The sequence below is a fragment of the Diplotaxodon limnothrissa genome, linkage group LG11, assembly GCF_057381915.1.
Source record: "Diplotaxodon limnothrissa isolate DT_005_m linkage group LG11, D_limnothrissa_male_GT1.1, whole genome shotgun sequence".
Taxonomy (NCBI): Eukaryota; Metazoa; Chordata; class Actinopteri; order Cichliformes; family Cichlidae; genus Diplotaxodon; species Diplotaxodon limnothrissa.
This window is the reverse complement of record NC_140606.1, coordinates 37,178,848-37,191,223: the sequence shown is the minus strand read 5'-3', so window position 1 is coordinate 37,191,223 and position 12,376 is coordinate 37,178,848. Positions and strand designations below refer to the sequence as shown.

The following is a 12,376-nucleotide window of genomic DNA, read 5'->3' as shown; positions in this document are numbered from 1 at the left end:
GGCAGGTGGGTGCATGGGGGCCCGGCCCTGGAGCAGGGTGCCGCCGGTGCGTCGAACCACCTGGGGGGCTCTTCAACTGGTGGGGGAGATGGTCACATCTTGCAGGAGCTTTCCTCTCTTCAGGAACTCTCTCTGCAGGAGGGGGAGATACAGGAGAGGTGGAGGAAGATCTCAGCCTGGGCGTTTACTGTCTTATGTAGTCTGGAAGATGAGTGGATGGTGGGGTGGGTGCAGTTTTCTCTGTGGTGGGGTTGGGTGGACTGTCCCGGGCTCTGTGGGGCCGGGAGGCGCTGCTGCACTGGGCCCCGGTCTGGATGGGCCTGGGCCCCCTTTCCCTGGCGGGTCGCGGAGTGTGGGAGTGCCTACTGGGGTCAGCGGGGGAGCTGGCCCCAGGGAGGGGTTACCTGCCCCTCCCTTCCTTCCCTCCCCATCTCCAGCTGCCTCTCTCTTCCCGCTCCACCACAACCACCCACACATGCAGGGCCTTGGAGTAGGGGTATGTCACCAGGGTGCAGAGGAGGCTACCCCCCCCCCCCCCCCCCTCTGTCCCCTTCTGGCTGCCTCTGCCTCAATTTTATCCCACAACTTAGACATTCACATTATTCACACTCTCATTACACATACATATAGGATCTTGGGGGTGGGCACAATCACGGAGTCCAAATTACCATCTGGGTGTACACCTCACCCCTGGCGTCGTTGCCCACCTCTCAATTTTAAATACACTTAGACATTGAGGGCTAGCAGGAGTAGGGTTGCCAACTCCCTGAAAAATAAATAAGGGACACCTCGTGGCCAGGGCCGGGCGACCCAGTTGTCTTCACCCTTCCCAGTGTGGTGAATTTTCTAGCTCTTTTTTTGTGTGTGAAATTATTTTTTTAACCATTTGACTTGAATTTGATTTAAGTAGATGTTTATTCTTTGTGATATGAACACATGTGAAACAAATGATCATTTAGCCATTTATTTTTAGCTCAAAATGACAACATTAACACAATAAAACAGGTCTCCTTCTTAAACAGAAGCCTGTCATGCTTAACTTTTGAGAATATAAGTAAATCTTTCTTTAAAAGAACTCTGTCCTGCTTAACTTAAAATAATAGAAAACAATAGAAAGAAAAACATTCTTGTAACAGTGCACATTTAGTGCATTTAGTACAATTGGCTTCAGTTGAGGTATTATTTCAGCTTTTCTAATGCTAATCAGCTGCTCCTGTTTGTAAACCCGCTTGTTCCCATGATTACGCATCTTAACTCATCATCATTATTCATCTATGTATTACTTTTATGTATTAGTCATCTATTTGTAATCATCTATCCTTGCAGTTGTTTATTACACAAAATAAATTATATTATCACACTTCTGGCCACATAGCGCTGATATTCACTGCACATGCCCATATTAACTTTTTCCAGCCAGGTGTTTTCCTTTTCCCATTCTTCCCTTTCTCTGAGGGGAACAAACATTGCTGCTCTAATGCTGGGCTTACACTGTGCGGTTTTAGGCCCATTTTGAGCCGATTTTTGAGTGATCTTCATCGTGCATCGTGTAGTATACGTGGGGTAACGAGAAGCGATTAACACCTCACGACCAGCTCCCGATCATCAATCGCTCGTGAGGGTCTCATCACAGCCGCTCACACTGCTCGCGCGCAAACACGTAAACGTTGGTGTAAAAGATGGAGCAGCACGGCTGTGCAGCGTGTGATCTGGACACAAGCGATGGAGGCACAACTTGTAGAACTTTTCAAAGCTCATCCGAGCCTTTTCGATGTGGCATCACAAAATTATCACGACCACAACAACCGTGAAAATAGTTGGATTTACACTGCTGCTCAATCACAGCTGCCCGATCAATGTTTTTCATTAGCAATTTAGCAAAGTTGATGGTGGTGGTGGTGTGTCTGTGTGAGTGTAATGCTGGGCTCACACTGTGCGGTTTTTGGCCCATTTTGAACCGATTTTTGAGTCGTGCGACCGATTTGGTGATCGGCCCGATTTTGGCCTTCATCGTGCATCGTGTAGTATACGTGGGGTAACGAGACGCGATTAACACCTCACGACCAACTCCCGATCATCAATCGCTTGGTCGTGAGGGTGTCACCGCAGTTTGTCACACTGCGCACGCGCAAACACAAATGTCAGCGAAAAAGACGGAGCAGCACGGCAGTGCAGCGTGTGATCTGGACACAAGCGATGGAGGCACAACTTGTAGAACTTTGGAAAGCTCATCCGAGCCTTTTCGATGTGGCCTCACAAAATTATCACGACCACAACAACCATGAAAATAGTTGGATTTACACTGCTGCTCAACCACAGCTGCCTGATCATGTTTTTCATTAGCAATTTTGCAAAGTTGATGGTGGTGGTGTGTGTGTCTGTGTGAGTGAAAGACAGAGAGGGAGAGAGCGCGACAGATTTTCTGTTATAACCTTCATGTTATGGAGGCACAGTGTGAGCACTCAGGTCGCATCAGAGCATCGGGCCGTATAGTGTGAGACCTGCATCGTGACCTACCAACTTTTAACCCTGCGAGTCAATTGTGCAGTTTGAGCAGGAGCTGAATAACGTGACTGAAAAAATCGCACAGTGTCTGCCCAGCTTTAGGTGTACTGTCGTCCGAGACTTGCACCGCAGTGTCGGCGTTTGTTTCCCTGTCGGCCATGCTTCTTGTTGTGGTCATCTGTTGTCTTCCGGTATTTTCTCCGTAAGCGACCTTTCCTCGACCAATGAGATGAGCGGTAATCTGAATCGTCATACTCGAATTGTCATAAGTGTGCTGTCAGCTCATTGGTCACAAAGCAGGAGAGGGGCTGGGAATTATGTTTTCAAACAAAGCGTTAATTCCATTAACATTTATAGACTACTTTTGATTCTCACTGTATTACGGGACAAAGTGCGTCCCTTATTAGCTCAATATGGGACGTGTACTTTTGTTTCGAAATACGGGACGATTCCGTTTTTTAAGGGACGGTTGGCAACCCTAACAGTAATACAGCTCCACCCTTGACTGGCACCACGGAGCGCATTGCAAGTTAGTCCTACAGGCCCGCTTTGATCTCCAGCCCCTGTTTACCAATGATTACGTCACATTAACCTAAATTACAATACAAAATAAAACAAAAACCGATTTACTTGTCAGAGCAGAAGAAAAGCAAGCAAGATCCAAATTAATATCTGGTTGTATGTTTGTTGCGCAGCTGTTATTGGATGCGAAATTTTGCCCGTTGTTCTTCCGCCCACACGGAAGATATAAACAAATTAACCCTTTGCTCAACGTCCAGTTAAACACACTGATAATTGAAAATAATCCAATATAGAAGAATTACCCTCACTAGCAAAAAGGAACAACACGATGAAAAACGTTGGACTAATTTAGCAATATTTTAAATGAACTCCGGTTATAACTATATTATAAATATTTATATAAACATCTGCAAAACTTTTTTTATATTACTTTGACATTGTGTTGTTTTTTCAATTTTTATAAATGATGATAATTTATGACAATAATTTAGCAAATAAACGTTTTTATGAGGCTTCATCAAATTTGGGACTATTGAAAAGAATTACGCTGCTCTCTGGTGGACACACATATGAAATCAGACGTGTCACTACATTAACCTAAGGATAAGGAAACAGATTATAATAATCAAAGCGCCGATTTTTATCTATTTATTTAGGCATTAAGTGAAACAGCAAATTGTTGTAGAAATGCACATTAATGACTGTTCGTAGGATTTTAGTGGAAGCACAGAAAACCTCCAAGAAGTGTGTTATTACAACATAATTATAATTAATTTTGGATGGCATTTAAGTATTAAATAACTACTATTGTTATTGAGCTTGAAACAGCGTTATTGCTAAAATGTTAAGACACAGGTGAACGTGACAGAAAATCGTAACTGCGCCAATCCTCCAAAAGTTTACAAGAAAATGAATCACTGACGGGATTTGCGCTGCGTGTTTTGGTGGTGATTGCAGAGGTGGGAAGTGTGGGGGAGGGGGGGGGATTGTTATTGTTTTTTGGGTCTGTAGGCTACATGTGACATTATATTTCTTCAGATTGTGAAAGGTGCTGCAAATCAAACTGAGGCAGACTACCTGTGTCATTTATAGGCTGCTTAAAAATGCTCTGCAGGTTACTGCAGGATGAACAGGTTAGTTTGCTGTCCTGTGATGGATTTAGATCAAAAAGCCTGTACTACTACTCAGTCTACTGGAACTGTTAAAAAGAAACATGTACAAAACTCCACACTGTTAGAATGATTAGAATGATTTCAGGTAGAACTGCTACATTTTATTAAACAGAAGCTGTCAACTCTGCTCTCTTGTGTGGGCAACCATGAGGAAACAGTTCCTTTTAAGTTGTAGATTCAACCTGCTTCATATTTTTGGCCACCAGATGCTACCAAAGAAGATTATGTTGAAAGACTTTGAGTAATGAACCCTTTATGGATACAAATTTCGATGCTTCAGAAAGCTTCATTTGTCTGTCACTACCACTAAGCTGACACTTAGAAATAAAAAGGAACTAAACAGGAAACCTCTAAATGAACAGGCCAGCCAGGATGAGGGAAAAATTGACGACCATGTAACAAAGAGCAGTGGCAGAAACAGACAATATATACACAATAGGAAAGTAACACATCCACACTGAGACTCAGACACATAAGCTTGACACTGGGAGTGAAGAAAAACAGAAAGACTGGAAAAACAAAAAGATGAAACACAGAGAGGAGAATGTGGGACCAGGATAGGGAGAAACACAGGATGCAGGGCTACAGATATAATAACAACACAAGAGAGGGAACACAGAGAAACCAGACAAACACAAGGACACAACCAGGGAGACAGGAATCACAAAAGGAAACTAACAGCTAAGGAACATATACATAATCCAAGTAACCATGACAACATTCAAGTTATCTTTTTTATTAGCTGCAACAGAAGAAATGTCACATTTTGACCTTTTCCCCAAGTCCCACTTGAAGCCACCATTGCATCATAGAGCTCTTAATAATATATACATATCACAGGTGAATGGAAGATTAAAAAAGCAGATGTATTTAATAAAAATATGTATTATTAAAGAATAAGACAGAAAAGACAGAAACACAACATGCTTTACTTTGTCCCCTGTTGCATATTTTACAGTTACTAAATAAATAATGGCAGGCAAAGGACACAAGCATTATCTCACTGCCTTAGAGCACACCCACAGCTTTAATACACCTGCATGTTTGGATTTGATAGGTTTGTTGACTGATAATTGTGACTCTGTTTGCTTTAAGCATTGAGAATTTGGCACATTCAAATGTGGGTCCTCTGCAAATACCCACCCCTCACATGCACACATGAACCAAAAATGAGAGACCAACTGCGTGAGCTCCAACCTCTAGTCAGTAGCAAGACGACACATTTCTTTGGTGGGAGGCACATTCCCACTGCTGAACAAAAGGACAGAAACGTCTTTCAAGTTTTAGGTGTCGGTCCATCATCAAAAAAAGGAAGCTGGCAAATAGTGAGAAGATGCTTCCACCAGTGTGTCACATCCTGAAGTTTCTTTGCTGCAGTCCAAAGATTTGCTGCTGTTTGCATCTGCTGCAGGTCTTTGATGCTGCAGCTATTGGGGTGAGAACGTAAAAGAAATGTATCATCCAGCTGTTAAAAGATAATTTTAAGCTTTTACTTTAATCGTTCTGAATCCTTTACAGACTATACAGATCTTAGTGGGCCTGTTTAACATTGGACTTGGGCCGGGACGAACAAGCACACATCCTGGGGACCTCAGCAGCCTGGGAGCTGCTTACTGGCTGGGTGCTGTGGTAAAATAATCTTCTTTTTCCTTTTATTGTTGCGTATTTAGCACTTTTTTGTGGTAGAAGAGTTTTTTATTTTGACCTGCCGGAAAAAAGAAGGCCTTTTTTAAATTAACGTGTCTTTTATGCACATGTTAGTTATCCTGTCATTTGTAGGTCCAAATATTTAATGTTGGGAGTCATTCTTCAACCTACAACTGTACACTTCGTGGCAGCTCTCAATTGGACTTCACAATAGCTCAGATCAATTACTTCATAACTCATGCTGGGCTTGGTGTTGTAGTTCCTCTCCCTATGTGTCAACTTTCTGCTGATTGATTTTACAGCAGTGAGGTGGGGCTGTTTGCCTGACATGACCAAAGCTGTCCCTTTGTCACAAGGGTCACCAAAGCAGGTAGCTCTGGTGGAGTTTTACACCAGATCTCCTTCCTGATACAATCTCAAAAGAATTTATGTTTCCAGCTGGAACTCACCTGCTAAGCAAAGGTGTAAAATCACCCGAAACTAAAGTCTATAACTTTTCGATAAATACATTAACAATTTGTTAAATGGTCTATTACCTTTTTTTTTTTTTTTTTAAAAAAAGGACTTTTCTTGAATTTATGATCACCTCTAACATCACGTCTACTGACCTCTCACCAGTTCATTGTTAGTGGAATTGTGTCCATTTTGGCTGGACAACTCCGTTCATCCTGTTTGGTAAGAAAACTCATGAAGGACTTAAGACTGTGCTGTAAATAAGATTGTCAATAAAAAATGTGTTAAACAACTTGTTTCTAAGTTTTAATTTTCTAAATGTCTCCTCTCAGATGGGCTTCTCTGTTTTCATGAATATTGCTGGTGGGATCTTTGCCATTACTGCCATTGTGCTGTATGGCATGGACCTGAGAGACACCTCTCTCCTCTGGATTTGTGACCGCAGCAGCGATGAAGCTGTTCTTGATGAAGACAACTGCAGAAATGTAGCGCTTTTTGCCCAAGTAATCCAGCCTAAACACACATTTACAGTGTACAATAACTGCAGCAAAGTTGTCATGTGAGTTGCTCTGTACAGTGCTATATGACAATTTTTGAGGTAAATTGTGTTTTTTCTTTATTTTACTGTGTTCAAAAATCATCAGAAATTACTGAAATCCTTGGACATCACACTGATCATCCTGGCTCTTCTTCAGCTGGCTGTCAATATTCGTTATGCTATTTGGGGCATCAGAGCTCTGTGTCCACAGGGTGACAAAGATGTCGAGGAACAGTTGCCACAAGTCTGCCACAAGAGATCATCCCGATCCATCCCGGAAATGAAAACTGACCTCGTGAACACATGAATGCATGAGCTGCACATTTACTTCTGTTTCTCTGAACTCCAGCAGAAAGTATTGACAATAACCCCGCCCAGTATCTCTCTGTAAATCCTCATCTGCTTGTAGATGATTTCTTTGATGCTTGAATAAAAAAAAGAAGCAAAACTATTTGTTTTGTTCTTCAGTTTCATAGGATTTCTGGCTTTTTCCACCGTTGGGAAGTACTTGAAATATTTCTTTATGCTAATTTTCTGATGTCATTGTGTAAACAAATGAGAATACTCTGTTCTACACACACGTACAATAAATGATAAGAATGCACCTGTGCAGATATAAAATTGACAACTCACAGAACAAAAATAACTCATCAGTAAATCATGATGTAATGTTCTTGAAGTGCACTGTGTTTTGTGTCTGCAGGGTGTCAAAGATACTGAGATTTCCCAGCCAATTTTGAAGGAAGTCCTCATGATGAGTCCCGGTGCTGAAAAAGGATTCACTCTAATGTTTGGATCCTTGAAATAAATCCTCAAGATCTACTAGCAGAATCAAATCAAAACTGCATTACAACAGTAATAATGTTTAATGACTGTAACTGCAAAGCTGTTTCTTAACTCAATTAATTCATTCTAATCATTTTCTAACTTGCAGATTTTCTATTCTACAAACATATAATAGTAATTGAATGGCACGGTTGCACATTAGCAAAGCACATCAATGCACGGTATGGAAGTACTAGTTTGTCTGTTTTTTCTCGTATTTTTAGCTCTTTTAATAAACTGTAACTTCACTGAGTGAATGGAACAAACTGCAAAATGATAATTTCAATTCATAAATATTTTCACTGTTATTTTCACTTATTTTCCCCGTTTTTGTTTGTTTGTTTTGAAAAAGGGCCCAAATGTTGTTTTAGCTTTTAGCTGCATATGACAACAGAAAGAATACACAGTGAATTAGAAATGAAACTGTAAAATGAACCAACCTATAAAAAAAAAATCAAACAATGAGCTTTATGTATTGTTCTTACTCGTTTAATTAAAAAGCATAATGAAAACAATGATGACTCTTCAGTTACAGCACTTATCATTTTTTAATATGATTAATATTAAAACGATAGAAGAAGAGGAAAACAAAACACTAGAACATATTTTTTTCTGGAATACCTTCATCAGGTGACAATTTTATTATTTAAAAAAAATCTAAAAACCTTCGTCACATGTATTTTTATTCACAGACCATATTATATATATTTTTAGATGTGTCACTTCTCTTTTGTTAACTAATGTTAAGATAAAGTCTGCACATAATATTTTTCATGTGCAGAAAATCGTCCCTTTATATAAAAGACAAAGAACTGTCTCTGTGTTAAACAAACTTTACGTTACCACTGTGTATCGAATCAGCAGGAACAAAATAAAGAGAGCTGGGAGTAATTATTTACAGAGTACCAGGTGGCATCACTGTATTATGTTCCAGAAATGCTGAACTTTAACCTGGTCATAGATTTTGCACATTCAGTTTTAAATGGCTTTTATTTTGAAGAAAAGTGTGACACAGGAAGTTTCACTTTTATTTTTACCTGAGTTTGTCACCAGCGAACGAAACTGTTGGCGTTACAGGGATTGAGGCAGCTCGCCAGGTAAGTCATCTGCACGAAACGCACACTTGCAGTCATTTATAATACTTAACGTGAAGCCGCAGACTGTATGATGCGGATTTTTCTCAATGTTTGCACTGCTTGCAAAAGAAATGAATAGACAAGGAATAATTTAAACTTAAACTTTGAATACATTAATTTATTTATCGTGTAGCCTATTCGTTTTAATTTTGTTCGATTTTGTTTTATTTTAGCTGTTTTGGGTTAATAATTGATTTTCAAGGTCACTTTCAATTACCCTGATTTCTTATTTGAGTACATATCTTTGCTATAATATAAGAGGCTGAAGGAAGTGCAAAGATTTCTCAGAACTTCATCTGCTGAGAGACAAAACCCGTTCGTAAGCATTCAATCACAGTTACTCTTTCAAATACCAAGCAGCGCTTCCTGTTTTGAAATTACGCATGTCAATCACATTAAATTCCAGCGTTTGTAGCTGTGAAGTGTAATATGATAGTGAAAAGGACCACTAACACTTCCCACGGAGCAAACTGACGTCTTCTTCTCTTCAACCAACAATCCAAGCGTTCCTACACTCAACCTGCCATAAACAAAGCAAACAAGTTATAATTTGACAGTTCGGGGACTTTGGGTAGTTATGATAACAAACGGCAATCAAAAGAAAAACCTATTTGGTCATTTAAAAATGTGATATTCCAATATGTCGACTAATATGTATATATATATATATATATATATATATATATATATATATATATATATATATATATATATATATATATATATATATATATATATATATATATTCTTTAGAAAAATGAGAACAATTTTCCCTTTATTCCCGTTTATTTGTTTGTTTGTGCTCTAAGGTTGCTGGTTATTCTTTTTGTGGCATTCCAACAGCAGCAAACAGCGAAGTTGCAGAGCGCCCTCTGGTGGACAGTCATAGCATGATTGAAGAGTGTTTTTTCCCACCTCTTCTTTACTTTTTAAATTTTGTACTTATAGAGTAGCAATAAAATTGATGATGACATCCATGCATTTTCTTTTCTAATTTTTTATTTTGAGAACAGTTATTTAAAAACAACAATAACAAACAAAAACAAAAAACATACTACCTTTACCAATGCATCCACTTTCTCTCAGATGTGCTTCTGTGGGCGATCGTGGCTCAAGAGTTGGGAGTTCGCCTTGTAATCGGAAGGTTGCCGGTTCGAGCCCCAGCTTGGACAGTCTCGGTTGTTGTGTCCTTGGGCAAGACACTTCACCCGTTGCCTACTGATGGTGGCCAGAGGGCCCGGTGGCGCCAGTGTCCGGCAGCCTCGCCTCTGTCAGTGCGCCCCAGGGTGGCTGTAGCTACAATGTAGCTGCCATCACCAGTGTGTGAATGTGTGCGTGAATGGGTGGATGACTGATTGTGTAAAGCGCTTTGGGGTCCTTAGGGACTAGTAAAAGCGCTATACAAATACAGGCCATTTACCATTCTGTCCATAATCATGTTATCAGCCAACCTTTTGCCAATGAATCTAATTAGCAGGGTTTCAGTGATTTAGAAATCATTATATTTTTTATTGTTTTTATTTACATCTCTTCTCAATTTCTTTGGAAACAGGTGTTTATAACATAGTTATATATTCCTTTATATGTCACACGTGCAAATGCTTAAGTGTATAGAGACAAGTTATCTGTGAAATATCATTATGTAAAATTATATGACACAGCAGGATTACATTATGCAGCATGTCACTACACACTCTCACTGCATATATTTGAGTTATAGCGATATGTCAGTCTTGTGTTGTTTGAGTTGTGATTTACTGTTTTGGCTTCATAGTGGGATTCATAATTTCAGTGTGTCTGTTGAACCATGCCTCCTAAAATCTCTTTGCCACTTTGCAGATGTGAGAGTTATCCATAGTCACTGTGATGACCACAAAAAAGAGCAGATTTCCACCACTGCATCAAACCCTCAAGACTTTCACCAGCTGTCCAGTGTTCAGGGGGGCGATGCCTAATGGGGCATTTGCAGTTCTTGGGGTGAGGGGAACTCAAATTCATTTAAAAAATTCATTTTTCATTGGTATGACTGTGTGATTTATTCTTTTACAGACCATACAGATCATGGTGGGGCTGTTTAACATTGGGCTTGGTCCCGGACGCACAAGCACACATCCTGGAGATTTGACCAGCTTGGGAGCTCCTTACTGGCTGGGTGCAGTGGTAAAAAAATAAAACTGTTGATTTAAGAATAAAAACAAAATAAGAAATGATGCATTTAGTATTTCTGACTTTAATGAGTTGTTTAATGAGTCGTTGATCCCCGTTCAGTGCATCGCAGCTGGAATCCTTTCCATTATCATCGGCCAGTGCCCCTGCTTGTGCTTTGTAAGTAAAGACTACTACTACTACTCGAGGGCAGGGATAGCTCAGTAGGTAGAGTGGTGGCCCCATGATCGGACGTCGGGGGTTCGACTCCACTGAACGGCTACCCTGAGGTACCCTGAGCAAGGTACCGTCCCTACACACTGCTCCCTGGGCGCTGCACTGGTGGCTGCCCACTGCTTCACTGGGTGAATGGGTTAAATGCAGAGGAACTATTTCCCTATGGGGACTAACACGCACACTTTACTTTAAAGACTAAAGTTAAAAGGAAACGTACATTGTTATGGAGCACAGTGAGGTAAATGATTGAATCTCTCCTCTCAGACATGGTATGCTGTGTTTATGAACATAGCTGGCTGCATCTTCGCCATCACTGGTATTGTGCTGTATGCTATAGACCTGGCAGAAGCCTCTGTTGTCTGGATGTGTGACTTGAACTGGTCCACTGCTCAATTCAACGATAACTGCAAATATGTGGCGTTCTTTGCTCAGGTAAATATGCTTTTAAAACATACAGAATAGCATATTTTTGTCATTAATCGTGCACATTGATTGTATTTTGTTAATTATTCCTTTATTTCAGAGTTTGCTGACAGCCATGGACATTACTTTGATCGTGCTCACTGTTCTCCAGCTGTGCGTCTGCATTAGTGCCACGGTTCTGGGAATCAGGGCTCTGGGTAACAGGATGAAGGAAAAAGTATGAACTAAGACAAACACACACACACACACACTCTCTCTCTTTATGGTATAATGAAAGGAATAACCTTGTGTTGATGGTGTATTTGTAAGACTGTAATTGGCTAAAGTCATCAATTACTGACTTGATTTTCTAAAGCACAAAAACAACGGCACATCGAGGTGTAAGAGTTGAGGTCCTCCTCAGACCATAATATTTATAGTACTATTCTTTGTAACGACCTATCAGGTATCAGTTGCTCTGGGCTGCTGGATGTGCTGATATAGCTTGACTAAAAACTACATGAAGAAAAATAGATACGGCCTGTACAATTATCTGTAATTGACTTTTTACTCTGCTTTGTCTCAGCAGGATCTCAGACATGCTGAGATTTACAAGCCTGTATTGAAGGAAGTCCTCATGACGTGTCCTGGTGCCTGAAATCAACTACCCTAACATGTGGATGCATGAAAAAGCGATATGTCTTTTTAAACCTTGTGTAAATCTATAAGATGCGTTAGTGAAAGGTAATCAAAAGTACAACCTCAACTCTGAAGGAGCTGGGATTCTGTGTAAA

General features: G+C 40.3%; 2 protein-coding genes across 2 annotated transcripts; both read left to right on the top strand.

The window, feature by feature from the left end:
* The first annotated feature begins 5,532 nt into the window (after positions 1-5,532).
* Positions 5,533-7,577, top strand: LOC146623508 (membrane-spanning 4-domains subfamily A member 15-like). Its single transcript, XM_085365956.1, has 5 exons — positions 5,533-5,634; positions 5,718-5,828; positions 6,465-6,521; positions 6,632-6,858; positions 7,541-7,577. The coding sequence occupies exons 1-5, from the start codon at positions 5,533-5,535 to the stop codon at positions 7,575-7,577; spliced, it is 534 nt and encodes a 177-aa protein (XP_085222082.1).
* Positions 7,578-10,664: 3,087 nt separating this feature from the next.
* LOC146623507 (uncharacterized) lies at positions 10,665-12,240 on the top strand. Its single transcript, XM_085365955.1, has 6 exons — positions 10,665-10,775; positions 10,848-10,958; positions 11,067-11,123; positions 11,445-11,612; positions 11,704-11,820; positions 12,169-12,240. Exons 1-6 carry the CDS (start codon positions 10,665-10,667, stop codon positions 12,238-12,240), a joined length of 636 nt encoding a protein of 211 aa, XP_085222081.1.
* The last annotated feature ends 136 nt before the right edge of the window (positions 12,241-12,376 follow it).